At 44.1% G+C, this 27800-nt stretch overlaps 1 protein-coding gene across 4 annotated transcripts in view; it reads right to left on the bottom strand.

The window, feature by feature from the left end:
* Nucleotides 1-27800, bottom strand: part of LOC115108299 (polypeptide N-acetylgalactosaminyltransferase 13-like) — a 64947-nt gene that overhangs the window by 15233 nt on the left and 21914 nt on the right. For 2 of the 4 annotated variants that reach the window (XR_010461585.1, XM_029632485.2), the window contains exons 4-11: nt 20904-21070; nt 20329-20536; nt 18574-18744; nt 15809-15926; nt 15499-15679; nt 11765-11904; nt 10537-10635; nt 9612-9746 (exon numbers count right to left, since the gene is read on the bottom strand). Coding sequence is in view for 3 of the 4 variants with exons in the window: in XM_029632485.2 (XP_029488345.1) it covers nt 9612-9746; nt 10537-10635; nt 11765-11904; nt 15499-15679; nt 15809-15926; nt 18574-18744; nt 20329-20536; nt 20904-21070 (1219 nt within the window). In the remaining variant the exon portion in view is untranslated. Of the gene's footprint in view, nt 1-7437; nt 7653-9239; nt 9270-9611; nt 9747-10536; nt 10636-11764; nt 11905-15498; nt 15680-15808; nt 15927-18573; nt 18745-20328; nt 20537-20903; nt 21071-27800 lie in introns of all 4 variants that reach the window. The other 2 variants (XM_029632465.2, XM_029632475.2) reach the window with 2 other exon arrangements.

The raw sequence follows: 27800 nt of genomic DNA, 5'->3' as shown, positions 1-27800 counted from the left end.
CATAATGTATATACACTCTCTTTTTTCTACTGTGTTATTGACTTGTTAATTGTTTACTCCATGTGTAACTCTGTGTTGTCTGTTCACACTGCTATGCTTTATCTTGGCCAGGTCGCAGTTGCAAATGAGAACTTGTTCTCAACTAGCCTACCTGGTTAAATAAAGGTGAAAAAAAAGATTATTGTACTGTATATGTGGGGTACAGAGATGAGGTAGTCATTCATAAATCACATTAAACAGTATTATTGCACACAGAGTAAGTCCATGCAACTTATTATGTGACTTGTTAACACCTGTATTTATTTAGGATTGCCATAACAAAGGGGTTGAATACATATTGACTCTAGACATTTCAGCTTTCATTTTTAATTAATGTAAAAAAAAAAAAAAACATTATCGAAAAACATAATTCCACTTTGACATTATGGGGTTTTGATTGTAGGCCAGTGAACCCAAAAAAATCTAAATTTAACCCGTTTTAATTCAGGCTGTACAACATAATTTATAAAAGTCAAGGGGTGTGAATACTTTCTGAAGGCACATACAGTTGAAGTGGGAAGTTTACATAGACTTACGTTGGAGTCATTAAAACTTGTTTTTCAACCATTCCACAAATTTCTTGTTAACAAACTCGTTTTGGCAAGTCGGTTAGGACATCTCTTTGTGCATGACACAAGTAATTTTTCCAACAATTGTTTACAGACAGATTATTTCACTTATAATTCACTGTATCACAATTCCAGTGCGCCAGAAGTTAAATAGAGTAAGTTGACTGTGCCTTTAAACAGCTTGGAAATTTCCAGAAAATGATGTCATGGCTTTAGAAGCTTCTGATAGGCTAATTGACATCATTTGAGTCTCCAACGCAGTGCCTCTTTGCTTGACATCATGGGAAAATCAGAAGAAATCAGCCAAGACCTCAGAAAATAATTTGTAGACTTCCACAAGTCTGGTTCCTCATTGGGAGCAATTTCCAAATGCCTGAAGGTACCCCGTTCATCTGTACAAACAATAGTATAGTATAAGTATAAACACCATGGGACTATGCAGCCATCATACCGCTCAGGAAGGAGACGCGCCCTGTCTCCTAGAGATGAACATACTTTGGTGCGAAAAGTGCAAATCAATCCCAGAACAACAGCAAAGGACCTTGTGAAGATTGGCTCTGTCATAACCTCACATGGTCTCTCCTATCATTGCTATGCAGACGACACACAATTAATCTTCTCCTTTCCCCCTTCTGATGACCAGGTGACAAATCGCATCTCTGCATGTCTGGCAGACATATCAGTGTGGATGACGGATCACCACCTCAAGTTGAACCTCGGCAAGACGGAGCTGCTCTTCCTCCCGGGGAAGGACTGCCCGTTCCATGATCTCGCCATCACGGTTGACAACTCCATTGTGTCCTCCTCCCAGAGCGCTAAGAACCTTGGCGTGATCCTGGACAACACCCTGTCGTCCTCAACTAACATCAAGGCGGTGGCCCGTTCTTGTAGGTTCATGCTCTACAACATCCGCAGAGTACGACCCTGCCTCACACAGGAAGCAGCGCAGGTCCTAATCCAGGCACTTGTCATCTCCCGTCTGGATTACTGCAACTCGCTGTTGGCTGGGCTCCCTGCCTGTGCCATTAAACCCCTACAACTCATCCAGAACGCCGCAGCCCGTCTGGTGTTCAACCTTCCCAAGTTCTCTCACGTCACCCCGCTCCTCCGCTCTCTCCACTGGCTTCCAGTTGAAGCTCGCATCCGCTACAAGACCATGGTGCTTGCCTACGGAGCTGTGAGGGGAACGGCACCTCAGTACCTCCAGGCTCTGATCAGGCCCTACACCCAAACAAGGGCACTGCGTTCATCCACCTCTGGCCTGCTCGCCTCCCTACCACTGAGGAATTACAGTTCCCGCGCAGCCCAGTCAAAACTGTTCGCTGCTCTGGCCCCCCAATGGTGGAACAAACTCCCTCACGATGCCAGGACAGCGGAGTCAATCACCACCTTCCGGAGACACCTGAAACCCCACCTCTTTCAGGAATACCTAGGATAGGATAAAGTAATCCTTCTCACCTCCCCCCCCCTTAAAAGATTTAGATGCACTATTGTAAAGTGGCTGTTCCACTGGATGTCTTAAGGTGAACGCACCAATTTGTGAGTCGCTCTGGATAAGAGCGTCTGCTAAATGATTTAAATGTAAATGTAAATGAAGATTCTGGAGGAAACAGGTACATAAGTATCTGCATCCACAGTAAAACAAGTCCTATATCGACAAAACCTGAAAGGCCACTCAGCAAGGAAGAAGCCACTGCTTCATCCCAACCGTGAAGCACGGGGGGGACAACATCATGTTGTGGGGGTACTTTGCTGCAGGAGGGACTGGTGTACTTCACAAAATAGATGGCATCATGAGGAAAGAAAATTATGTGGATATTTTGAAGCAACATCTCAAGACATCAGTAAGGAAGTTAAAGCTTGGTCGTAATGGGTCTTCCAAATGGACAATGACTCCAAGCATACTTACAAAGTTGTGGCAAAATGGCTTAAGGACAACAAAGTCGAGGTATTGGAGTGGCCATCACAAAGCCCTGACCTCAATCCTATAGAAAATTTGTGGGCAGAACTGAAAAAGCAGGTGCGAGCAAAGAGGCCTACAAACCTGACTCAGTTACTCTAGCTCTGTCAGGTGGAATGGGCCAAAATTCATCCAATTTATTGTGGGAAGCTTGTGGAAGGCTACCCGAAACGTTTGACCCAAATTAAACAATTTAAACGCAATGCTACCCAAATACTAATTGAGTGCATGTAAAAAATTCTGACCCACTGGGAATGTGATCAAAGAAATAAATAATTCTCTCTACTATTATTCTGACATTTCACATTCTTAAAAGAAAGTGGTGATCCTAACTGACCTAAGACAGATTTTTTACTAGGATTAAATGACAGTTTTGCACATTCTTGACATTCTCTCAACCAGCTTCATGAGGTAGTCACCTGGAATGCATTTCAATTAACATGTGTGTGATGTTAAAAGTTAATTTGTGGAATTTCTTTCCTTCTTAATGCGTTTGAGCCAATCAGTTGTGTCTTGACAAGTTAATTAAGGGTGGTGAACAGAGAATAGTATTTTACTAAATACGGCTAAGTCTAAGAACAGCACAAACAAGCAAAGAGAAACAACAGTTCATCATTACTTTAAGACATGAAGGTCAGTCAATCTGGACAATTTCAAGAACTTTGAAAGATTCTTCAAGTGCAGTCGCAAAACCATCAAGAGCTATGATGAAACTGCCTTTCATGAGGACCACCACAGGAAAGGAATACCCAGAGTTACCTTTGCTGAATAGGATAAGTTCATTAGAGTTGCACTAACTGCACCTCAGATTGCAGCCCAAATAAATGATTCAAGTAACAGACACATCTCAACATCAACTGTTCAGAGGAGACTGCGTGAATCAGGCCTTCATGGTCGAATTGCTGCAAATAAACCACTACTAAAGGACACCAATAATAAGAAGAGACTTGCTTAGGTCAAGAAACACAAGCAATGGATATTAGACCGGTAGAAATCTGTCCTTTGATCTGAAATCTGAGTCCAAATTTGAGATTTTTGGTTCCAACCGCCATGTCTTTGTGAGACGCAGAGTAGGTGAACGTACGACCTCCGCATGTACGGTTCCCACTATGAAGCATGGAGCAGGAGGTGTGGGGGTGCTTTGCTGGTGACAGTGTCAGGGATTTAATTACAATTCAAGGCACACTTAACCAGCATGTCTACCACAGCATTCTGCAGCAATACGCCATCCCGTCTGGTTTGGGCTTAGTGGGACAATCATTTGTTTTTCAACAGGACAATGACCCAAAACACACCTCCAGGCTGTGTAAGGGCTACTTGACCAAAGAGAGTGATGAGATGACTTGGTCTCCACAATCACCCGACCTCAACCCAATTGAGATGGTTTGGGATGAGATGGACTGCAGAGTGAAGGAAAATCAGCCAAAGAGTGCTCAGCATATGTGGGAACTCTTTCAAGACTATTGCAAAAACATTCCTCATGAAGCTGGTTGAGAGTATGCCAAGAGTGTGCAAAGCTGTAATCAAGGCAAAGGGTGGCAACCTTGAAGAATGTAAAATACAAAATAGTTTTGGATTTGTTTAACACTTTTTTGGTTACTACATGATTCCATATGTGTTATTTTATAGTTTTGACGTCTTTATTATTATTCTACAATGTAGAAAATAGTAAAAAATAAAGAAAACCCTTGAATGAGTAGGTGTGTCCAAACAAAATGCACATACATACATAGTTTATTTCCTAATCACACTGGACTCCAAATCTATCGGCATATCAATCACTCCAATCTTAATTCCAACCCTCAGATGTCCACAGACTAACCAATCTTTCCCAGTACAGTACACTACCATTTGACTATTTCCTTTTGTAATATATCCTTCTATTTTACTGTGATGTCTTACGAGGGGTTTTGAACTGGTTTTGAACTGGTTTCAAAATGATATTTCAACTGTCTATCACACATTTCTGCAATCCAGATTACTTTAATTTACAATGTGCTAAAAGCTGATCTTCAATTACTTTATCATCAGTCAAATCATTGTAGTATGTCACATTCTGCTATTTATCTGTTATATGTTTGGATTTTGTTGTTCCTGATAGGATGGTTTCTTCATTGGGGTGGGAGTAGTGAACGCAGGAAAAATGTCAATTTCCCACACCTTTACGGCTGTCGAGTATTAAGACGGCTTGACACCGTAACAGCGTCAGATCAGCTGGTTTACTAGTTTTATTCCGCTGCTGTTTCATTGCAACCAGGGTTCATTTTTAGCTCGGAGCACTATGTAATCTCCCTTTAGCAGCGTGTTAAGAAATCCGGCGGTAACCTGCTGGTAACCCGCAGGTGCAATGTCTTTGTTGCAATCAGGCAAGGTTTTAGTCGTGACTAAGAACCCACTGAATCAAAAAATGTCAAACGGTCCACATACTGTAGCTGAATATATTGACTTTGCAGCAAATATTGTCTTTGACTTTCATGCAATGATTATTCCGGAGTTATAGAGGACGTTTCCAGTTCTGTATTCAGCCTTTTATGTTTTGAATGGGTAGGACAGACCCAGATGGTTTGTTTTTGGGTCGTGAGGTAAAAACCTCAATAAACTCTACCTGTATACAGAGCACCATCACACACACGGGCCATCACACACACACTCTCCACTATCTTTCTCTTTGTTCTCTCTGTGTTTTGTAAAAACGACTTCACTGGAGAGGAGATGGACCGGGCATTACAGTAAAAACCACTTAGGCAGGTTTTGGTGCACTTAACAGTCAAAGGTTTACAAAAATATATATTAATAATACAATGTTCTGCTTTTTTTTTTCAATGAATAAAACATATTCATGTATTGATGTTCTCAAAAACCATACCTGTTCAAATACTATTACATTATCAAACCAGAATTGTAATATCTGCCATTATAGTTCTGTACCTGACGGTAAGGTCTGAACCTTCACTACACTAAAGCCTATTTATTAATCATAAGGACATGGCCAGGGTAATGATAGAGGTGCTATTTCTGCCATCACTGCAAGATCCCACCATTCCGCAGTGCAGAGAAGAGAGAATGAAGAAGATAGAACAGAGGAAAACCAATCCATATTTAATGAAAATATTAGAAATGTGGGGGATGATTCCTCTGCTCATAATTATTTAATTGCTCCTCAGTGGCAATAAAAAAGTCCCATTACAGCTGAGGCAGTCCCAGCGAGTGGCTCATGAGCTCTGTGCCGTGTGTGTGCACAGCTGAGGCCTGCTAATTAAATGAAGATGGTTTCTAGGAGTCGGCCCAGGGCGAAGAACATTTATCCGCTATGTCCTTCACAAGGAAGAGTCGACGCCCGGACTCGCTGACAGATGCAGGATCTCTTTTAAAATGTGTGTTTGTGCTGACACTAACTACGCTTAAAAACAGAGCCTGGCATGTCAAAAAATCAACACCGTACCAACAGATTTAATGGACATTTGTTTCGTGGCATTTTGCCATTTGAGGGAGCAGGCGACGATCAGATAGGAAACGGTGTGTGAATCCCAAATGGCATCTTACTCCCTTTATAGTGCTCTACTTTTGACCAGGGCCTGATAGAGCTTCGGTCAAAAGTAGTGCACTATAAAAGGGAATAGGATGGCATTTGAGGTGGTGGTCGCAATATTGTTTGTTCAGGGAGTGTCTTGCAGTGTTACTCTGAAGGACGGCGAACACCGTTAGGAGCAGAACAGGGAATAAGGCCATTTGACAGCAGGCTGCTTCGCCACCGTCCCTTTTACAAAGAGCAATAACCCTGAACGCAACTCACCCAATTGAATCAGCGGCAGTCTGAAAAGGAAAGCACACTGCCATGAATATGGTCTTTACCAGGCAGACACAGACTGTTTAACGATGAATTACAGAGGCTCTGGAAAGAGGTATCCAAGGCTAAAGTTCTGGGAATGACAAACAGAAAGAAAGTACATATATTAAACAGAAGACTGTAGTTACTTGCAGCGGGCGTCCAGGCTAGATTTAGAATATTGATAGGTCAAATGGAAATGAGGAGTGGTGATTGAAATGCAGTCCTCAGACAATGAGAGCATGCTGCAAGCTGAACACAGCTGTTATGGCGTGTGTTCAAAAAGGCAGCCCCCACGTTCCCGAGGCCAGCGCCATGAAAGAGGGATCACTTCAAAAGAACTTGTAAACAAAGGCGAGCCCATTTCAATCTGCCCATCAAATAGCTCGGTAATCAGCTACATTTTTTTTTTTAAACGACCATGTCTCCTCGGCTCTCATTTAATGAGCACCACCGTATGAGGGGCCACAGCCAATGATTTTTGTTGTATCAAAATAAAATATGAACGTACTGTAGGAAAATAAATGTCAAATGAGATCTAATTTGGTGCAGAAGAAGGCTGGATAAAGGTCTTTGCAGATAGCGCCATGTATACAGCACCTTATGTGTCTCTGTGCTCCTGTCATTAAGCATTCATATCAAAAGGTCATTGGTAAATGCTATTAAATGCCCTTGAAACTGCTTTGCATGGCACACTTTGACTAACGAACAGAAACGTTCCCGAATCCCAACCGGCTCAAGCTCCAAGAAGAACATGTCAAGGCTGAGGCAAAGGAAATGAAAAACAAACCTTCTGTGAGGTCAAAAGCTGCTTACTAAAGCAACGTGACAGCCTATTCCACCACATAGTCGCACGACTCCAGCTCTACAGACTAGACACTACACACCAGACTAGACGACTACACACTAGCCAACTACACCAGTAATGGCTGGTGAGCAGAGATATAGCAGGACGGGCTAATTTTATTGGCACACTAGACCACTCTACGCACTAGACTACTACACACTAAGACCTCCACTAGGTCTGGTAGTACAATACTGACCTGCGGTGACCCATGCAGGAAGACAGCCCCTACAGAAAGTAATCAGTGGGGCTGTAGTACAGCTTCCTAAACACCTCCAGCCGGGTGAAGTTCCTCAGGACCCAGGCTTGCAAGGGGCTACTATTACAGTACTCCACCGTGGGGCCCCAAGTGCCGTCCTCCAGCCTGCTGATGGTCAGACACGACTGGGTGATGATGTGGAGGAACGTGTGCTTCTGCGGATGGACATCCAGGATGGAGGATGGACATGTCATGGACAGACAAGAGGAGATGGGAGTAAGTGAGAATCGCTAGGACCGAGCCAGAACTCAGGCCAGGCAGGACCAACAGGATCCATCGACAGTACTGTTATACTTCATTTCCAAAATAACTATTCCACACAACCTATCTAACGGAGGACAAAGGTTACAGTTGGACCATGTTGGAGTGTCGCTCAGAACGGAACCAACTTTGCGTACATTCAGACAATCTTCAACCAGATTCCCTAGTTTGATAGACATTTTCGAGACTTGTGGTGCGGTAGGACTGATATTCCACAGTCCTAAAAGATGAGCAGGGAGGGATTGAAAATAGAGGTGAGTAAGAGAGATGGCTCTGACCAGTGCTTGAATTGGTCCGGTACACACTGTTACTAAGTACCGGCACGTCAAATGTTCTACTGCTTTGAGTACAGGCTTTAAAATATCGCAGCGTTTCTGCACCTTAATATAAACGAGTACCCAAAGTGAGTACCGACACCTCTTTCAGTCCACAGGCTCTGATCACCTGGAATATGGCGAATGTAAAAGTCAGGTATTTCTCTCTGCTTGAAAATGATGACCAGATGAAAATGGTTAATGGTACGGGCTGGGATCAGTAGTATCGCCTATCACACCGTTGCTAAACAATAATCAGGCCATTGAGACCCCACCGCCGTATATGTCAGGGACATTTCTCAACGCATGAATTATTCATGTTTCATATTATATATATAAATATATATAACTAAAGTAAAAAAGCGAAAATAGCTGGATCTAGGGTTGGACAGGAATAGATGGGGGGCTTTTCAAAGTCGACAGTGACATGAGAGATCTTAATCACTGACAGGTGACATCGTACTCAGGCAGGCAGAACATAGGAATGTGTCCGTCCCAGTGGAAGAAATATATTGATAATAATTGTTAATATCAACAAAATGCCCTATTGTTGGTGCAGGGATAGTACACTGTGCCTGTTTCAAAGTCTGCTGCGCATCAAAAATAGCACTAGAATTAGCATAGATGATTTGCATGCTAGATATATTATGGAGATATATAGGACTGTATTATTCAGCCCTGGACCATTGAAATGAAAACCAATCTGTTGGAATATAATGAGCCATTCAGTAGTGTCTAACATTACTGTCATATTGTTGCAAAATTCCAGTAACTTTCCCCAAAATTCCCAAGAATTCCAGGAATCTTCCACCCAGGATTTCTGGAAAGCCACGGAATTTTGGGAAAGTTAATGGAATTTTGCAACTATGCCCGAGTCAACGAAGTGCAGTGTGGGACTCACATTCCATTAGGTGCGTAACTGGAGAGTGGAGTCTGATCAGTCCCCTGGTCTGGCTAACAGGTCACATTCCCCAGAGCATTAACATGAACACTCCTACTGACTACTGACACAACGTCACACAGGACTTCACGGACTAACGAGAGATAAACACTGGCCTTACAACCACTAAGCACAAGGTACTACTACCTACCAAACACATGACTTATACACACTTGTCTAAATCAACTAGATGACAACATCCACGAGAACCAGGTCAGCAAGCTTACCTCGAAATCATATTCCCACTTGCCAACATACTACATGAGAGGAGAAATTTTTTAATACATGGGGAATATTATGGACTGCAATGTGCACAGGGCAACAGAATTAAGGCGATTGTCCAGGAGTTGAACAGAAGCCCAACTCCTGACATGTAGCACCATCTGGTGGCTCAAAACAATCATAACATTTTTTTTGTTGACAAAATCCTTTTTCTGATGTATTAGTACAGGTGTGTCATTATACATATGACATCTCTTCCAATGTAATAATAGTGAATAAATGACTCCGGACAATCAGGCAAAAGCATCATAATCCCAGTTTTACAACCCTCCCGTCACGACTCACGCAGTATTATACAGGGGGAGTCTTGGTCTTACCTCTGTGTCATACGCAAACATCTGATTCCCCTTCATTTGATGACACTTCAGCATGACCACAGGGCCATGGGGGCGAGACACGTCCAGACACAGGTCATCTGTCCGGATCTCCTTATCAGCCGTGTACGAGAACACCTGGCAGAGAAAACGAGACGGTCATACACCTAGTAGCGCAGGATTAGTATTACTATAGAACGTCGGTTATGTAATTATTACCTCAGCACGTCATGTGGTGATTTATTTTTTTCCTCGTTCACAATTGACCGTTTATGACGGAAGCCTGGAGGCTCTTCTAGGCGTGGAGGTTTTTCAAATGTCTAGGGATAGCCTAATATTGGCCTAAAGGCCTTCAGCTTGGAGAACCTCGAAATAATAATGCATATCAAGAAGAACCACGAACTGTAACCTATGCTGACATTTGATTACCTGACGGATCGTCCGCTTCGTCTTTTAAAAGAGAGGTATCGCACTAGGAAAGTTGATATGTGGCAAAACAGATCATTCGCCTGTAGGCTACGTGCATAGCACTTTGTTTTAAACATCAATTTGTTCCCCATGTTCTTAACCAAACTGGGATGCGGCACCTGTTAAAACTCTGTAATATCCCTCAAAACACAGTGATGACGATTTGCACGGGATAAGTATTATCAGAGAACCTGGGAGTTTGCCCGAAAACAGTAGGCTTTTAGGGCGGGGATAATAACCTTCCTGCCAATAAGAAATGACTGACATGGTCGATTTGGAAGGGACAAATTCTGGTAACTTCCCACAATTCTGAGATTTTTTTCCTGCTAATTCACTTCGGATTCAGTGAATCTTCCAAATGGGATGTCTGGAAAACCTATGAATTTAGGTCCATGGCTCTCTCCTCTGGGAAAGGTCCATGGGTCCATAGCTCTCGCTCTTCTTTCTGCAGTCTCCTTACCTGATTCCCACCCATGCCATGGCAGTTGAAGAAGCCAACCTTCTCGTTCTCCTTTCTGCCCATGTTGTCCACACACTGGTTTGTTTCAACATTTCTGATCTAGGGGTAGAAAGGAGTATAAAAACATTGGATTCATAATGACCATCCTTCCATCCACCCTGGCATATTTACAGCTAACAAAAGCCACCGTTTATAACGGAAGAAGAAATGGCGTATCCTCTCGTCAAACACTGGCACTTCCATTTCCAGGTGTCAAAATTAAAAGCACCGGTGTCTTTTCTCTGTGGCCCAGATGTCATAATCTAATTAAATATTTACTGTTCAATAAAACAAGCAATCTAAACTCATTGCCTATATTTCACCAGTGATGTAAGTCATAATTAAGGACCTTGCTTAGCATCGCAAATGGCTACATAAATCAGATCTGTGGTGATCTAAGTATTCCCACAAATCCACACCCCAAATGATTATTTAATGAGCCATCTAATATCTAAGTAATATACTCCCAGAGCCTAGGCTATACGCTAGGTGTTGTATAACCTGCTTACTATGCAGGAATGGTATTGTTCCTCATTAAATGATATAAAAGCTAATGACTGGGGATGTTAAAAGTGGGATGTGTGCTATGGAGTAAGTCAATCAAGGAACAGATGGCGGGAGGGTAGGAGAGGGGAAGGGAAGACTCAGGCTGCTGCTGCTGCTGCTGCTGCTGCTGTTCCGTGGCCATAGACAGCTTTTACAGCAATACATTGGATGCAGGCTGTAAAATCCTCAAGCCTCAGCAGAATTCAACTTGGGGATTACAACCTCAGCTCTCCAAACTCCCAACCGGTCACATTATTTGACATGCTCTCTATCAATTGTGGCCTTTCTTTTTATTGGCATACTGTATGTTATCAAGACCATTCCCCTCTTTGCCTGGTGCTAACCTGTTAGCTAGAATGTTGTTCGCCAACTCTATCCCGTGCTTGGGGGTTGAAACCACAACTAAACAAACGCATTAGGTTATTTATCGTCCAGTTTCAATGTTTGGAACATCCAGGTCTTCTGACTCACTTTAAAGAGAAGTCTTACGATATCAAACGGATGACCTGCACTGCAAATGACACCCTATTCCCTATGGGCCCATGTTAAAAGTAGTACACCGTGTAGGGAATAGGGTGCCATTAGGGATTTCTCCAGGGTCATGAGAGGTGTATTGGGCTGCAGTATCTGAAAGACTTCATACTTCACCAAGTGAGTAGTATCTCCGGGGGATCTGAGAGTCGGGGTAGATGTTCTCCAGGTACCAGGAGAAGGGTTTGCACTGCAGAGCTTCACGCAGGGCCTTACGAGAGGACACGTCTCCATAGTCTACCCGGGCCACACCTGCAACACAAACCAAGACCACGGAGCCATGTGTATCGAGCATGTCAGACTGGTAGTGCTGATCTAGGACCAGTTTAGACTTTTAGATTATAATGAATGGACAGAGGGGACCTGATCTGTGCTAACATCGGTTTTATTTTCAGCATAACCATTGTTGAGAGAAGAGCCCGCAATCAATTTTTTTTTTAATCCTAAATGTTATTTTGGGTTAAAAAAAAAACACTCCAGGCCACACTTGAACATCTAAAAATACACTGAACAAAAATAGAAATGCAACATGTAAAGTCCCATGTTTCATGAGGTGAAATAAAAGATCCCAGAAATGTTCCATACGCACAAAAAGCTTATTTCTCTCAAATTTTGTGCACAAATTTGTTTACATTAGTGAGCATTTCTCATTTGCCAAAATAATCCATCCACTTGACAGGTGTGGCATTTGAAGAAGACGATTAAACAGCATGATCATTACACAGGTGCACCTTGTGCTGGGGTCAATAAGAGGCCACTGTACAGTTTTTCGTTACACAACACAATACCACATATGTCTCAAGTTTTGCAATTGGCATGCTGACTGCAGGAGTGTCCACCAGAGCTGTTGCCAGAGAATTTAATGTTCATTTCTCTACCATAAGCCGCCTCCAATGTCGTTTTACAGAATTTGGCAGTATGTCCAACCGGCCTCACAACCGCAAACCACGTGTAACCACACCAGCCCAGGATCTCCACATCCGGCTTCTTCACCTGCGGGATCATCTGAGACCAGCCACCCGGACAGCTGATGAAACTGAGAAGTAATAAAGCCCTTTCATGGGGAAAACCTCAGTCTGATTGGCCGGGCCTGGCTCCCCAGTGGGTGGGCCTATGCCCTCCCAGGCCCACCCATGGCTGCGAACCTGCCCAGTTATGTGAAATCCATAGATTAGGACCTAATTAATTTATTTCAATTGACTGATTTCCTTATACGAACTGTAACTCAGTAAAATTGCATTTTGCATTTATATTTCTTGTTCAGAATAGATAGAAATGATGTAGAAATGATAATGGACCTATATATTTATTTTCAAATAACTGTCCTTTTTCTGTCCCACAATGTTTGCCCACTCCTGATAAAGGGAATAGAGTGCCATTTGGGATATGCACTAACAGTGGAGCTGCCCTGACCTGATCATCCCCTGTTATATCCTGGAAGAGCAGACACTCAATGCCGACCGGATACTGCGAGTATGCTTTTTCAGGAATCACTTAGGGTACTGAGCCCCCATTGACTCCTCAGAAGACAGACTAAAGAGCATTCTGGAAACCTGGAAAGGGTGCCTTTCATGCAAAATGTAACTAGATATTGGCAAGGTACTGCATAAATCTAATCTCATAACTTGGCTCCAACATTACTTGGATACTCAGCTGCCAATCTCTTGCCAATCGTATTGCATCGCTAGGCTGTGGGGACAACATTGTCTGAGCTTCCCATGATATCATAAACAGCAACAGTCTCCCTTGAATACGTCAACGCAATTTCCCGGAAATCTCCAGTCGAACATCTTGAAGGATACTTAGTATCGCACTATTCCAATGAATAAAAGATCAAAGTGTGGAGACATGCAGTTGAACATAACACAATGCCCTGCCTTGTTTGGCACGTCAAGAGCAGCGTAGGAACTCACCGGAAGACGAATGAATGCAAAGAACAGTAGAGCGAAGACATATTGTACTTGAGACTCAATGAAACCAGGAGGAGAAGCAACGTGAGCCAGAGTAGGAAGGTCAAATATAGCTAGATACAGTACTGGAAGCTACAATCTACCCCGCAATATGAAAGCTGATCTACCCCCCCCCCCCTAAAATAATAAATATGTATGAAATACAAACAAAAATATAAAATGAATATACATATAATTTTTTAACAAGATACGGTACAGGTTGCTTCCCTTTCCAACCATTTTGCTGCATATCCTCTAGTTCCAGAGCTCAAGGCATTCAGTACAGTACAAAGGAGAAATGACCCTGGCCTGAAAAACATACAGTAATGAGGAATTGGCTGTGAAAAAAATATATATATATATATACTCCTCTAAGACAAGCGAAAGGTGTTATGATATGCATAGTATTGGTATAGGAGGCTACACTAACCAATATAGGCCAATACTATGTATTCTATGCATGTAAGCAGAATAATAACAGTCACGAGGTGAATGCAAAACGACAGGAGATGCCTATTTTCAGAACCCACATTACATGCCACTTATAGACGGATGTTGTTATGATTCTGAAGGGTCAAATAGCTCGCAACAATGATACGAAGCTGCCATATGGGGAATTGTAGTGGGCTCGTTCCAGCTCGTTGTATATTGTTATTGATACCTTGTCTTGTTTTGACTGATGTCATGTTTATGCTAATATGGCTCAAATTCTCTAGCTAGCTAACCAACCACTGTGACAATGCATATGAGACAACAATCGCTCACTGTGCACCTGTATTTATGTTTTCAATAAACATTTAGAGACAAAACATAGCCCAGCTATAACATTTGGTTCCTTGGAAGTTGTGGGAACGTACTGTACGTTTTAGTTTCCCATTGGTTCTGGGAACTAAGACATGCGTTTCCTGACGAGCAAAACTGAACGTTTTTGAATTGTTCTGAGAACAGAGGTGAACATTTCATCTGCTCTGGGAATGATGCATTTTTAGATTGCAGGGAGGATAAAACATTTTTTTTACTATGGTTCCCTGAAAGTTTTCCTGTGAGGTTTAATTAACATTATAAGACGGGATATTAAAGGTTATTTGATGGTATTGAACTAACGTTCGGAGAACATGTTTCAGTAAGACTTATAATAACACCGCTAGCTTAAGTTACCTGTGAACTCCAAGCACAGATAGGACACATGGAAATTCATTGGCTTAGGCATTAATAATCATCCAAACACATTTCTTTTTTATTGTGACATGCCGTCATTGAACTGGGCATCCTGCACAGTTCCCAGAACGTTGTGGGAAGGTTAAATGCAGAACAACCATAGGACAAGCACGCTCTCACCAAGCTCTAAGATACATATGGTTCTCAGAACGTTACGTGCTAGCTGGGAGTTTACATGTCAACAATCTTAGCCAACCCAGTCTGTTTTGCCCCTTCGTTGCTGACGCATCGGTTTCGTTGCTAAAAAAACAACCAGTCTATACCCAACATGATGGCAAGAGGCTGATTTCACACTTAAAGTACATGCTCGGAGCGCAGCGATTTACCAGACCATATGCATCGCCACTCCATCAGACCTGGGTTTAACTACTATTTTAAATATATTACATCGCTTTAGTTTGCTTTAGTCTGCCTGGAGTGCCAGGTGGGCGGGGTTTTACATTTTCCAATAATTCTATTGGTTCCATTGCACCAGGAAACTCCCCACTGAGCACACACTGGTTGAATCCACATTGTTTCCAACATGGAATAGACGTTGAATTGACGTCTGTGCCCAGTGGGTCCATCAATCCCAGTCTAAGTATTTTAAATTATCTGGGTTCAAATGGGTATTTGAACCCAGGTTTGCATTCCCACCCGCTGAGAGACAACAGGTTCAAACGGAAGCGTGGTAGCGTACCTGGTGATATGATGTAGAAGAAGTCTTTGAAGCCGTCCATCCACACCTCGGCCAATCGCCTGTTGTTCTTGTTGATGACTTGGCCAGTGCCCCCAGGGAAGCTGTATGGGGTGGCCTTCCGGAACACATGACCCACGTGGGAACATGTTATAATCTCCAGCGAGCCGCCACACTGCCAGATCTGCACATACAAGTGGTCACACACACACACACACGTGGTCACACAGACACACCCACACACACACACACACACACACACACAATCATTGTCATAATAACCCGGCAGAGCCCTCTATTCTTAACCACTCACCCTGAAAGACATCTCCAAGTTCTCTCCGCCCCAAATGTCCATCCCTGGATCGTACGTGCCAATTTCATCAAAATATGTCCGGTCAATAGAGAATAACCCTCCAGCCATAGTAGGGGTTCTACAAGAGAAAAACAATGAGAGTGGATAAAGAAACACCTTTTACAAGAGACACCTATCTTACAAAGTGAGAAACGGATCCGTTTACTAATAATCAATAACATACAGTAATATTGCTGAACAATATTGCTCGATGGACAGGATGCCCAGCTGGTCACGGGGGCACCTCAGCCACTCTCAAGGTACTAAACGATATCATAACCGCCATCGATAAAAAGACAGTACTGGTGCAGCCGTCTTCATCGACCTGGCCAAGGCTTTCGACTCTGTCAATCACCGTATTCTTATCGGTAGACTCAACAGCCTTGGTTTCTCAAATGACTGCCTCGCCTGGTTCACCAACTACTTCTCAGATAGAGTTCAGTGTGTCAAATTTGAGGGCACGTGGTCCGGACCTCTGGCAGTCTCTATGGGGGTACCACAGGGTTCAATTCTCGGGCAAACTCTTTTCTCTGTATATATCAACAATGTCGCTCTTGCTGTGGGTGATTCCTTGATCCACCTCTACGCAGACGGCACCGTTCTGTATACATCTGGCCCTTCTTTGGACACTGTGTTAACAAACCTCCAAACGAGCTTCAATGCCATACATCACTCCTTCCGTGGCCTACAACTGCTTTTAAACGCTAGTAAAATGAAATGCATGCTTTTCAACAGATCGCTGCCCGCTGCCAGCACTAGCAAAACTACTTTGGATGGTTCTGACTTAGAATATGTGGACAACTACAAATACCTAGGTGTCTGCTAGACTGTAAACTCTCCTTCCAGACTCACATTAAGCATCTCTAATCCAAAATGAAATCTAGAATCGGCTTCCTATTTCGCAACAAAGCATCCTTCACTCACGCTGCCAAACATACCCTCGTAAAACTGACCATCCTACCAATCCTCGACTTTGGCGATGTCATTTACAAAATAGCCTCCCACACTCTACTCAGCAAACTGGATGCAGTCTATCACAGTACCATCTGTTTTGTCACCAAAGCCCTCTCGTCGGCTGGCCCTCGCTACATATTCGTCGCCAGACCCACTGGCTCCAGGTCATCTATAAGTATATGCTAGATAAAGCTCCGCCTTATCTCAGCTCACAGATCACCATAACAACACCCACCCGTAGCACGCGCTCCAGCAGGTATATCTCACTGGTCATCCCCAAAGCCAACACCTCGTTTGGCCGCCTTTCCTTCCAGTTCTCTGCTGCCAATGACTGGAATGAATTGCAAAAATCGCTGAAGTTGGAGGCGTATATCTCCCTCACTAACTTTAAGCATCAGCTATCAGAGCAGCTTACCGATCGCTGCAGCTGTACACAGCCCATCTGTAAATAGCCCATCCAACTACCTACCTCATCCCCATATTGTTTTTATTGACTTTTTCTGCTCTTTTGCACACCAGTATTTCTACTTGCATATCATCATCTGCTCATCTGTCAGTCCAGTGTTAATTTGCTAAATTGTAATTACTTCGCTGCTATGGCCTATTTATTGCCTTACCTCCTTATGCCATTTGCACACACTGTATATAGACTTGTTCTATTGTGTTATTGACTGTATGTGTGTTAATTCCATGTGTAACTCTGTGTTGTTGTTTGTGTCGAACTTCTTTGCTTTGTCTTGGTCAGGTCGCAGTTGTAAATGAGAACTTGTTCTCAACTGGCCTACCTGGTTAAATAAAGGCAAAATTAAAAAAATAAAATGTGTGGGGGCTTTGGAAATAAGACAGCAAGACATGATTAATTGCCGAGCTCTTCATCAAACAAATGGGCACTTTGGACACTACCATTTCACACACAAAAAAACCTGACCTAGACTGACAATCTTAATGCAAAATGACTATTTCATTGTTTGATCCACTCTCTGCCGTTTTCATTCTGCTAAAAATAAGCAAACAGACACCGCTAGGGGCTTGGAGATGACAATCTTCTTTTAAGACAATGAAAATCAGATTTATGAAGCATTGAGGGACACCATCATAATATCATGTTGTTGCTCTGTCCAATAAAATATAATTGATGGAGAGGTGTGTGTCAATATTTTTGCAGCACCAGGCTCCACTGATCTATTTTTTCTTGTATTCCAAAATGAAACTAGCTACACCGTGAAACTACAACTCCTGTATCAAATAACAACAACAAAAAACATATTAAAAAAAACATTGGCCTCGCAGCTAAGTCAGTATTTCACAGCAATGCAATCTATCTCCAAATGATGCAGCTCTGACAGCTATCGGAGAAGAGGGCTTCTAAAGAAATCCACACCAATGATGTCAGCTCTGCGGCTTCCCAGCACTACAAACAACCTACTCTCACCTGAAATGATAACGCTAGAGAGCGAATATTTCTTGTCTTTACGAGTCTTTTCAGTAAACTGGTCATTAATGTCACTGTCCTCCACTACATAATTTTTAAATTTTGTATTGTTCCCCTCTAATCAGGGACTGATTTAGACCTGGGACACCAGGTGCGTGCAATTAGTTGTCAGGTAGACCAGTAGGGTGCGGACCTCATAGGGTAAGAGTCGAGCACCCCTGCTTTATTCGTGCCCTACTTTTACAAAAGTAGGGCACTACAAAGGGAATAGGGTGCCAAATAAACTAATTTCAACTCGGGCAACAGATAAAGGCATATATAGTATGTGTCCTGTGTGTACCTGAGTGGTAATGTCCTGTCCCCTTTGCGCCTGTCCATTTCTCTCTGAGGCACGGGGTACCAACGGAAATTCAGCTTCCAGTTGAATCCTCCGTAGGTCATGTCTGAGCCTGCCATGTACTCAAAAGTCTCGTCGCTGATCACATCGATTATAGGACATACCACAGATCTCCTAAACAACCACGAAGAGAAACACAAGGCATTCATTTGACAAGAAATACATTGACAGCCTAAACAACCACAGAGAAATCGAAAGCATTCATTTGACAGGAAATAGTGAAAGAAAGCCCTAGATGAATTACATGTGGAATCAACTTCAGAAAGTTACTTTGTAGGACTGGGCAGTCTCTTCAATTTATTCACTTTCTTCCCTTAAACCCCAAAACTTTGTGTCATTTCCATTAACAATATTCCACGCCTGGTTATATTAAACTGCTTGGCTGGCAGAGCCAGCAGCATTAATTCATCCACAAAATAAATAATAAATGAATAAATAATTTACAAAGCTAATGGTGCCATAACTGTTCATTCTTCAGGTGAGCGCCGAGACAAATAGCTAACTGCTGACCATGCATTTCTACAGCGGTGGCATTATCCCCAGCTTCATTATGAGTTTATTTCAATATTAGTAAATCATCGGCTGATCCATACTCATTATAAACATATCCATTTGGAGAACAACACTGACCGGAGGTAACATATTGCTTCAGTGGGAAGCTACTTACAGTCAAAGGAAATGGAATATATGCATGTTGATTATGTTGACAATGACAATACAGTATGGATGTGTGGCCTCAGACGGTTTGCTTCAGTAGGAGTTTTACAGTAAAGCTGAAGGTAACCTTTAAGGTGTGCGTGTCAAATGGCACCCTATTCCCTAGTGCACTACTTTCGACCCGGGCCCATAGGGCTTTGGTCAAAAGTAGTGGCCTGGGTAGGGAAATAGGGTGCCACTTGGGACTCACACAGCCTCTAGGTGCTTCAGGGAATTCATTCAACGCTTCCCCTTCACTCAGCACCCACTTCACTTCCTGGTCTAAATCTAATCAGTGTTTGTGCACTTTTATGCTCCGGCACCTACTTTTACACGTCAATAAACGTGCAGGGTTGTAAAAGTGTAATGGCTCCATAATATAATCTCCTCGGTAATACTAAACTAATTTCTGCCTGGCACCTGAGGCAAAATGGGTGGATGTCTGACACCAGATAAGAGAGATAAGAGGGGGGCAAATACATTTTCAGTCCATTTACACTTTCTCCCTTTCATGTAGAAGGAACCCTTCACCCACCGAACAAGCGAGTGCAATCCTGAAACAGGATTAGAATAACCACACCATTACTTCATTAATATAACCACGATTCCAAATAATAGGATTTAAACCCTGCTGTCACTTACAAATAGCCACCAACAACTGACTCAGTGCAATCACATTCTACTGTATGTATGTCCCAGGTATAAAGAAGCGACAGACAGCGTTGTGACAAAACAAGCTGCCACTCAGCTATGGGGCACACAGCTGTCACGGGCATTGGTGTCGTTGCCTGCTATAAAGTCGAGCTAGTGTCTACCATTAACGTCAGATCAGTTTTCAGACGACACAGAAGACAAGCGGAAGGCTAATGAGTTAGCATCTCACTGAGGCAGCAGGAAGAGAACAGAGCAGAGATGATTTGCTTTCGAGCTTCAGCACCCCCATGTCTATCCATTGCCGTGTGTTCCATTTACATCGAGCGTGGTGATGGTGAAGCTCCTTACCGGTCCTCTTTGATCCTGGCCAGCAGAGGCTCCAGCCAGCCCACTGTGCATTCACAGTGGGCGTCCAGGAAGGTGATGACCTGTCCCCGTGTGGCAGCTGCCCCTCTTAGCCTGGCCCGGATCAGCCCCGTTCGCTGCTCCATCCGCAGGACCCGCACGGGAACCTCCAGGGTACGAGCATAGTTCTCCAGCTTCTTTCCCAAGAAGTCTGACAGAAAGAGGAGAGGACATGTTTCAAACGCCCGAAATAACTTAATTGTTTGGTGTTTTTCCCGCGTTCATTCACAGTTATCAAGGCAAGTGCCGATTTTCTTTCAAATGTGGTATATTATTATCCTTTAATACAAAGAACGTTACAGACATGTTACAGACATGTTTCAAACTCCCATAGAACTTCATTGTGCAGTGTTGTTTTCCCTATTCATTCACAATTATCAAGGGCTGATTGTCTTTCAAACTTTGCATCGATACTATCACACAATACTAAGTACGGCATGCATTAATCCCAGAGTGACCCTTTATAAACTCAGTGAAGCTAGTTAGTTGATGGTTTAGGCTGGACCCAGCTACAGTACCTCTCTCACTGGCGTCGTCCACCAGCAGGATCTCCTGCAGCAGGTGCCGTGGCGAGCGGTTGATGACACTGTGGACAGTGCGGAGCAGGGTGCTCCACGCCTCGTTGTGGAACACGATCACTATGCTGGTGTCGGGGAGATCGTCCGCGTACACCTTCGTCTTGCAACTGATGGACGGACAACGAGAGCTCTGGTTAAGAGGTCAAATAGGCTGCTACTCCTGATGCGTGTCTACAGTAGATGCTATCAACAGTGAGCATAGTTGTGTGACATGCTTGTGAATGTAAAATATATGCGGCTGAAATTTACCTCAGAGCGTTGTAACAAAATGAACTGCTTTCAAACAAAGCCAAAGTTGACAAGACTTAGTATATGCTGCACCAGTGTTTCCCCCAAGATTTTTTTCAGCAGTGGTGGCAAGGGTGCATCGCTTCTAGATGTTAGCACAATGACATGCTATCTTTTCCCATAGATTTCCAGTTGTTGATTCAATGACTATCCATTTAAAAGCTCATCTCAGCAGAAATTACATGAATATAGCACCTCAGAGAGTGCTGCCCTATATACATAGACTTGAAATCACTGTCCACTTTAATACTTGGAACACTAGTCACTTTAATAATGTTTACATATTTTTGCACTACTATTCTCATATGTATATACTGTATTCTATTCTATATCTCCATGTATTCTAGTCCATGCCGCTCCGACATTGCTCGTCCAAATATTTATAAACTCTTAATTCCATTCCTTTACTTAAAATGTATGTGTATTGTTGTGAAATTGTTAGATATTACATGTTAGATATTACTTGTTAGATATTACTGTACTGATGGAGCTAGAAACACAAGCATTTCGCTACACCTGCAATAACATCTGCTAAACATGTGTATGTGACCAATAAAATGTGATTTGATTTGAACACTGTGCTGTGCTAAATGTCATGCTGCTCCACACACACAGGCTGTGTCCCAAATGGCACCTTATTCCTTATACAGACCACTACTTCTGACCAGGGCTCACATACACTGCCTTCAGAAAGTATTCACACCCCTTCACTTTCCCCACATTTTGTAGTGTTACAGCCTGAATTTAAAACAGGTTACACTGACATTTTTGGTCACTGACATACACATAATACCCCATAATGTCAAAGTGGAATTATGTTTATTGAATTTCTTACTAATGAATTAAAAAGGAAAAGCTGAAATATCTTGTGTCGATAAGTATTCAACCCCCTTTGTCATGGCAAGTCTAAGTAAGTTCAGGAGTAAAAAATGTGCTTAACAAGTCACATAATAAGTTGCATGGACTCACTCTGTGTGCAATAATAAAAGTTTAACATTACTTTTTGAATGACTGCCTCATCTCTCTACAACACACATGCAATTATCTGTGAGGTCCCTCAGTCGAGCAGTGAATTTCAAACTGTCACGCCTTGGTCATTGTATTGTGTTTTCGTTATATGTTTGGTCAGGCCAGGGTGTGACATGGGTTTATATGTTGTGGTTCGTATTGTTTTTTTTTGTAATTATTGGGATTACGGCTGAGTAGGGGTGTTGCATAGGCTTGGCTGCCTGAGGCGGTTCTCAATCAGAGTCAGGTGATTCTCGTTGTCTCTGATTGGGAACCGTATTTAGGTAGCCTGGGTTTCGCTTTGTATTTCGTGGGTGATTGTTCCTGTCTCTGTGTAGTTTCACCAGATAGGCTGTAATTAGGTTTCGTTCCGTTTGTTGTTTTGTATTTATAAGTTATTTTCATGTATCGTCATTTTCTTCATTAAAGACATGAGTAACCACCACGCTGCATTTCGGTCCTCTCTTTCGACAAACGAAGAACGCCGTTACAGAATCACCCACCACACACGGACCGAGTGGCGTGGTAACAGGCAGCGACAGCAGGAGCAGCGAAAGGAGGATGAATTGTTCGGAGAAGGACCCTGGGATCAGCCGGGAGAATATCGGGACTATACGACATGGGAAGAAATAGACAGGTGGGCGGCCGACCCAGAGAGAGTGCCTGAGCCCGCCTGGGATTCGCTGGAACAGTGCGAAGAGGGCTATAGACGAATGGAGTCGAAAAGAAAGACACGGCGGCGCAGAGCGAAAACCGAAAGTCACCCCCAATTATTTATTGGAGGAGGGCTCAGAGGGAGAGTGGCTGAGTCAGGTGTCAGACCTGAGCCAACTCTCCCTGTTAAGAGCAGTTGCAGTGGGAGAGGCTGCATCACTTGGAGAATTGGACATGGGAGGAAGAACTGGACGGAAAAGGACCCTGGGCTCAGCCTGGAGAATATCGCCATCCCAAGGAAGAACTAGAGGCGGAAAAAGCGGAGAGGCGCTGGTATGAGGAGGCAGCACGGCGACGCGGATGGAAGCCCGAAAAGCAGCCCCAAAAAAATATTGGGGGGGGGGCTTAATGGGAGTATGGCTATGCCAGGTAGGAGACCTGCGCAAACTCCCTGTGCTTTCCGGTGGGCTAGAGAGACCGGGCAGACACCGTGTTATGCTATGGAGCGCACAGTGTTTCCAGTGCGGGTGCATAGCCCGGTGCGGTTCATACCAGCCCTTCGTATTGGCCGGGCTAGAGTGAGCATCGAGCCAGGTAAGCTTGGGCAGGCTCGGTGCTCAAGAGCTCCAGTGCGCCTGCACGGTCCGGTCTATCCAGAACCACCTCCACACACCAGTCCTCCGGTAGCAGCTCCCCGCACCAGGCTTCCTATGCGTGTCCTCGCTCCAGTATCACCAGTGCCAGCACCACGCATCAGGCCTACAGTGCGCCTCGCCTCTCCTGTGCTGTCGGAGTCTCCCGCCTGTTCAGCGCTATCAGAGCCTTTCTCCTCTCCTGCGCTGTCGGAGTCTCCCGCCTGTTCAGCGCTATCAGAGCCTTCCTCCTCTACAGCGCTGCCGGAGCCTCCTGCCTGTTTAGCGCAGCCTGAGCTGCCAGTCTGCAGGGAGCTGTCAGTCTGCAAGGTGCTGTCAGTCTGCATGAAGCAGCCAGAGATGTCAGTCTGCAAAGAGCTGCCAGTCTGCAAGGAGCTGTCAGTCTGCAAGGAGCTGCCAGTCTGCAGGGTGCTGTCAGCCTGCATGGAGCAGTCAGTACTGTCAGTCTGCATGAAGCAGCCAGAGATGTCAGTCTGCAAAGAGCTGCCAGTCTGCAAGGAGCTGCTAGTCTGCAAGGAGCTGCCAGTCTGCAAGGCGCTGCCAGCCTGCATGGAGCAGCCAGAGCTGTCAGTCTGCATGAAGCAGCCAGAGATGTCAGCCTGCAAAGAGCTGCCAGTCTGCAAGGAGCTGTCAGTCTACAAGGAGCTGTCAGTCTGCAGGGAGCTGTCAGCCTGCATGGAGCAGCCAGAGCTGCCAGTCTGCAAGGAGCTGCCAGTCTGCAAGGAGCTGTCAGTCTGCAAGGAGCTGTCAGTCTGCAGGGAGCTGTCAGCCTGCATGGAGCAGCCAGAGCTGTCAGTCTGCATAGAGCAGCTAGATCTGCCAGTCAGCCATGATCTTCTAGATCTGCCAGTCAACCAGTCTCTTCCAGATCTGCCAGTCAACCAGTCTCTTCCAGATCTGCCAGTCAACCAGAATCTTCCAGATCTGCTAGTCAACCAGAATCTTCCAGATCCGCCAGCCAGCCAGGATCTACCGGAGCCTACTACCTGCCTGAGCTTCATCTCAGTACTGGGCTTCCTCTCAGTACTGGGCTTCCTCTCAGTACTGGGCTTCCTCGCAGTACTGGGCTTTCTCTCAGTACTGGGCTTCCTCTCAGTACTGGGCTGCCCGTCAGTCCCGGGCTGCCCGTCAGTCCCGGGCTGCTTCTGTCCTGAGATGCCCCTCTGTCCCGAGATGCCCCTCTGTCCCGAGATGCCCCTCTGTCCCGAGCTGCCCCTCTGTCCCGAGCTGCCCCTCAGTCCCGAGCTGCCCCTCAGTCCCGAGCTGCCCCTCAGTCACGAGCTGCCCCTCAGTCCAGTGGGGATCTGGGTGAGGACTATTAGGCCATGGTCGGCGGCGAGGGTGGATTATCCCAGGACGCGAAGGGGAGGAACTAGGACATTAATGAAGTGGGGTCCACGTCCCGAGCCGCCACCCGCCACCATGGACAGACGCCCACCCGGACCCTCCCTATGGTTTTGAGGTGCGTCCGGGAGTCCGCACCTTAGGGGGGGGGTCTGTCACGCCTTGGTCATTGTATTGTGTTTTCGTTATATGTTTGGTCAGGCCAGGGTGTGACATGGGTTTATATGTTGTGGTTCGTATTGGGGTTTTTGTAATTATTGGGATTACGGCTGAGTAGGGGTGTTGCATAGGCTTGGCTGCCTGAGGCGGTTCTCAATCAGAGTCAGGTGATTCTCGTTGTCTCTGATTGGGAACCGTATTTAAACCTGGGTTTCGCTTTGTATTTCGTGGGTGATTGTTCCTGTCTCTGTGTAGTTTCACCAGATAGGCTGTAATTAGGTTTCGTTCCGTTTGTTGTTTTGTATTTATAAGTTATTTTCATGTATCGTCATTTTCTTCATTAAAGACATGAGTAACCACCACGCTGCATTTCGGTCCTCTCTTTCGACAAACGAAGAACGCCGTTACACAAACACAGATTCAACCACAAAGACCAGGGAGGTTTTCCAAAGCCTCGTAAAGAAGGGCACCTATTGGTAGATGGGTAGAAAGAAGGAAGGAAACCGCTCTGGGATTCCACCATGAGGCCAATGGTGACTTTAAAACTCCTACAGAGTTGAATGGCTGTGATAGGAGATAACTGAGGATGGATCAACAACAGTGTAGTTACTCCACAATATTAACCTAATTGACAGAAGGAAAAGAAGGAAGCCTGTACAGAATAAAAAATATTCCTAAACTTGCATCCTGTCTGCAACAAGCCATTAAAGTAATATTGCAAAACATGTAGCAAAGCAACTCACTTTTTTGTCTTGAGTACAAAGTGTTATATTTGGGGCAAATCCAATACATTACTGAGAACCACTTCATATTTTCGAGCATAGTGGTGGCTGAATCATGAATTTTTTAAAAACACAGGCAAAATCCTAAATGAAAACCTGGTTCAGTCTGCCTTCCACCAGACACTGGGAGATGAATTCACCTTTCAGCAGGACAAAACATAAAATACAAGGCTACACTGGAGTGGCCTAGTTACAGTTTTGACTTAAATCTACTTGAAAATCTATGGCAAGACCTCAATTGGTTGTCCAGCAAAGATCAACAACCAATTTGACAGAGCTTGAAGAATAATGGGAAAATCTTGTACAATGCAGATGTGGAAAGCTCTTAGAGACTTACCCAGAAAGACTCACAGCTGTAATCACTGACAAAGATGCTTAAAATGAGATATTTCTGTATTTAATTTCCCCCCCAAAAAACAAAAAAAATGTAACAACACGTTTTCACTTTGTCATGATTGGGGTTTTGTTTTGTAGGCTGTGTTTCTGGCTGTAACACAACAACATGTGGACAAAGTCAAGGGATATGAATACTTTACCAAGGCACTGTAGGGAATAGGGTGCCATTTGGGATGCAGTCACACACCCCCAGAGATACAGACCAAAGGCAGGGCAAGCCTGTCGTGTAGTGTAGATTGTAATGTTAAATAAAGTATGAGGAGGGTGCATTAAAGATAGAGAGGAGGCAGCCGGGTTGGAAGTGGGAGGTGACAGGCGATTGGAGCGGACAGGAGGTTGATCCCATTCACCCCACGACGGGTGACAGGACAGACTGACAGAATGGGAGCACCAGGGTAGCTAGCTACTAGCCACTGAGCGATCCTCTTATTTCTTTCAACCACTGCCTATTACACCCCGTGACAATAACCCTCTCTCTCACAGTCTTGCAAAGCCAAGCTGAGTTCTTTAATAATGTTCCAAGGTGTACTGGCGAGTTTGAGGAAGATTTTGAGATGCAATTAGTACGATTCTGCAGCTTGGCACTCTCTTGGGGTGAAATAAAATCAACAGACCACAGACCTAGATCTATGGCTCTTTCGCTCTCCATTTTGTACAAATTCTTCATTATAAACTGGGTGGTTACAACCCTGAATGCTGATTGGCTGATATCCATTGTATATCAAACCGTATACTACGGGTATGACAAAACATGTATTTTTACTGCTCTAATTACGTTGGTAACCAGTTTACATTAGCAATAAGGCACCTCGGGGGTTTGTGGTATATGGCCAATATACCACGGCTAATTGCTGTTCTTATGCACGACACAAAGCGGAGTGCCTGGATTACAGCCCTTATATATTGGCCATATACCACAAACCCCTGAGGTGTCGTATTGCTTAAATATACGATAGGACTAGTTCATTAAAGTGGAATTCATGATTCGCTAAATCTACAAGAATTAAACTTAGCACAATCCTTGTACATGTGTGGAATGGAGTGCCTGCAGTGTTCACATATATTGAAAATGTTCCTTTTTTTGTGTGATAACTTTTCATATAAAATGTTATAGCAATGTAAACCCCATGGGGGGACAGTTGATTTTCGAGGCGGTGGGTAATATATAAACAATATAGACAATGTTCACAGTATTGGCATATGCTTACATTCCCTGCATCGTTTTTTAAATATTGTTGTATTGACAATGTTCCTGTTTTCAATTCCACAAAGAGCACATTCTAAAGAACAGTGGACAAAGAATGTCCTGTAGGAACACAGAAACACGAAATCACTGGGCTGTCTCCCGGAGAGAAGACCTGTCTCTCGATCAGCTGCTCAAGATAAAAGTGGATCATATTTCACCCAAATTGCTCTTTGGGTTTTCATTATCCAGCTCTAGTACGTCTTGGGCGACAGTAAACAAAGCCCTTCTCCCATTCAGACTGTCACGGCTGAAGTAAACACACGAAGACTGTGATGGATACCACACGGGCAAATCATCTCTTTGAGTC

This window comes from Oncorhynchus nerka, linkage group LG3, assembly GCF_034236695.1.
Source record: "Oncorhynchus nerka isolate Pitt River linkage group LG3, Oner_Uvic_2.0, whole genome shotgun sequence".
Classification (NCBI taxonomy): domain Eukaryota; kingdom Metazoa; phylum Chordata; class Actinopteri; order Salmoniformes; family Salmonidae; genus Oncorhynchus; species Oncorhynchus nerka.
This window is presented reverse-complemented; position numbering and strand designations above follow the sequence as displayed.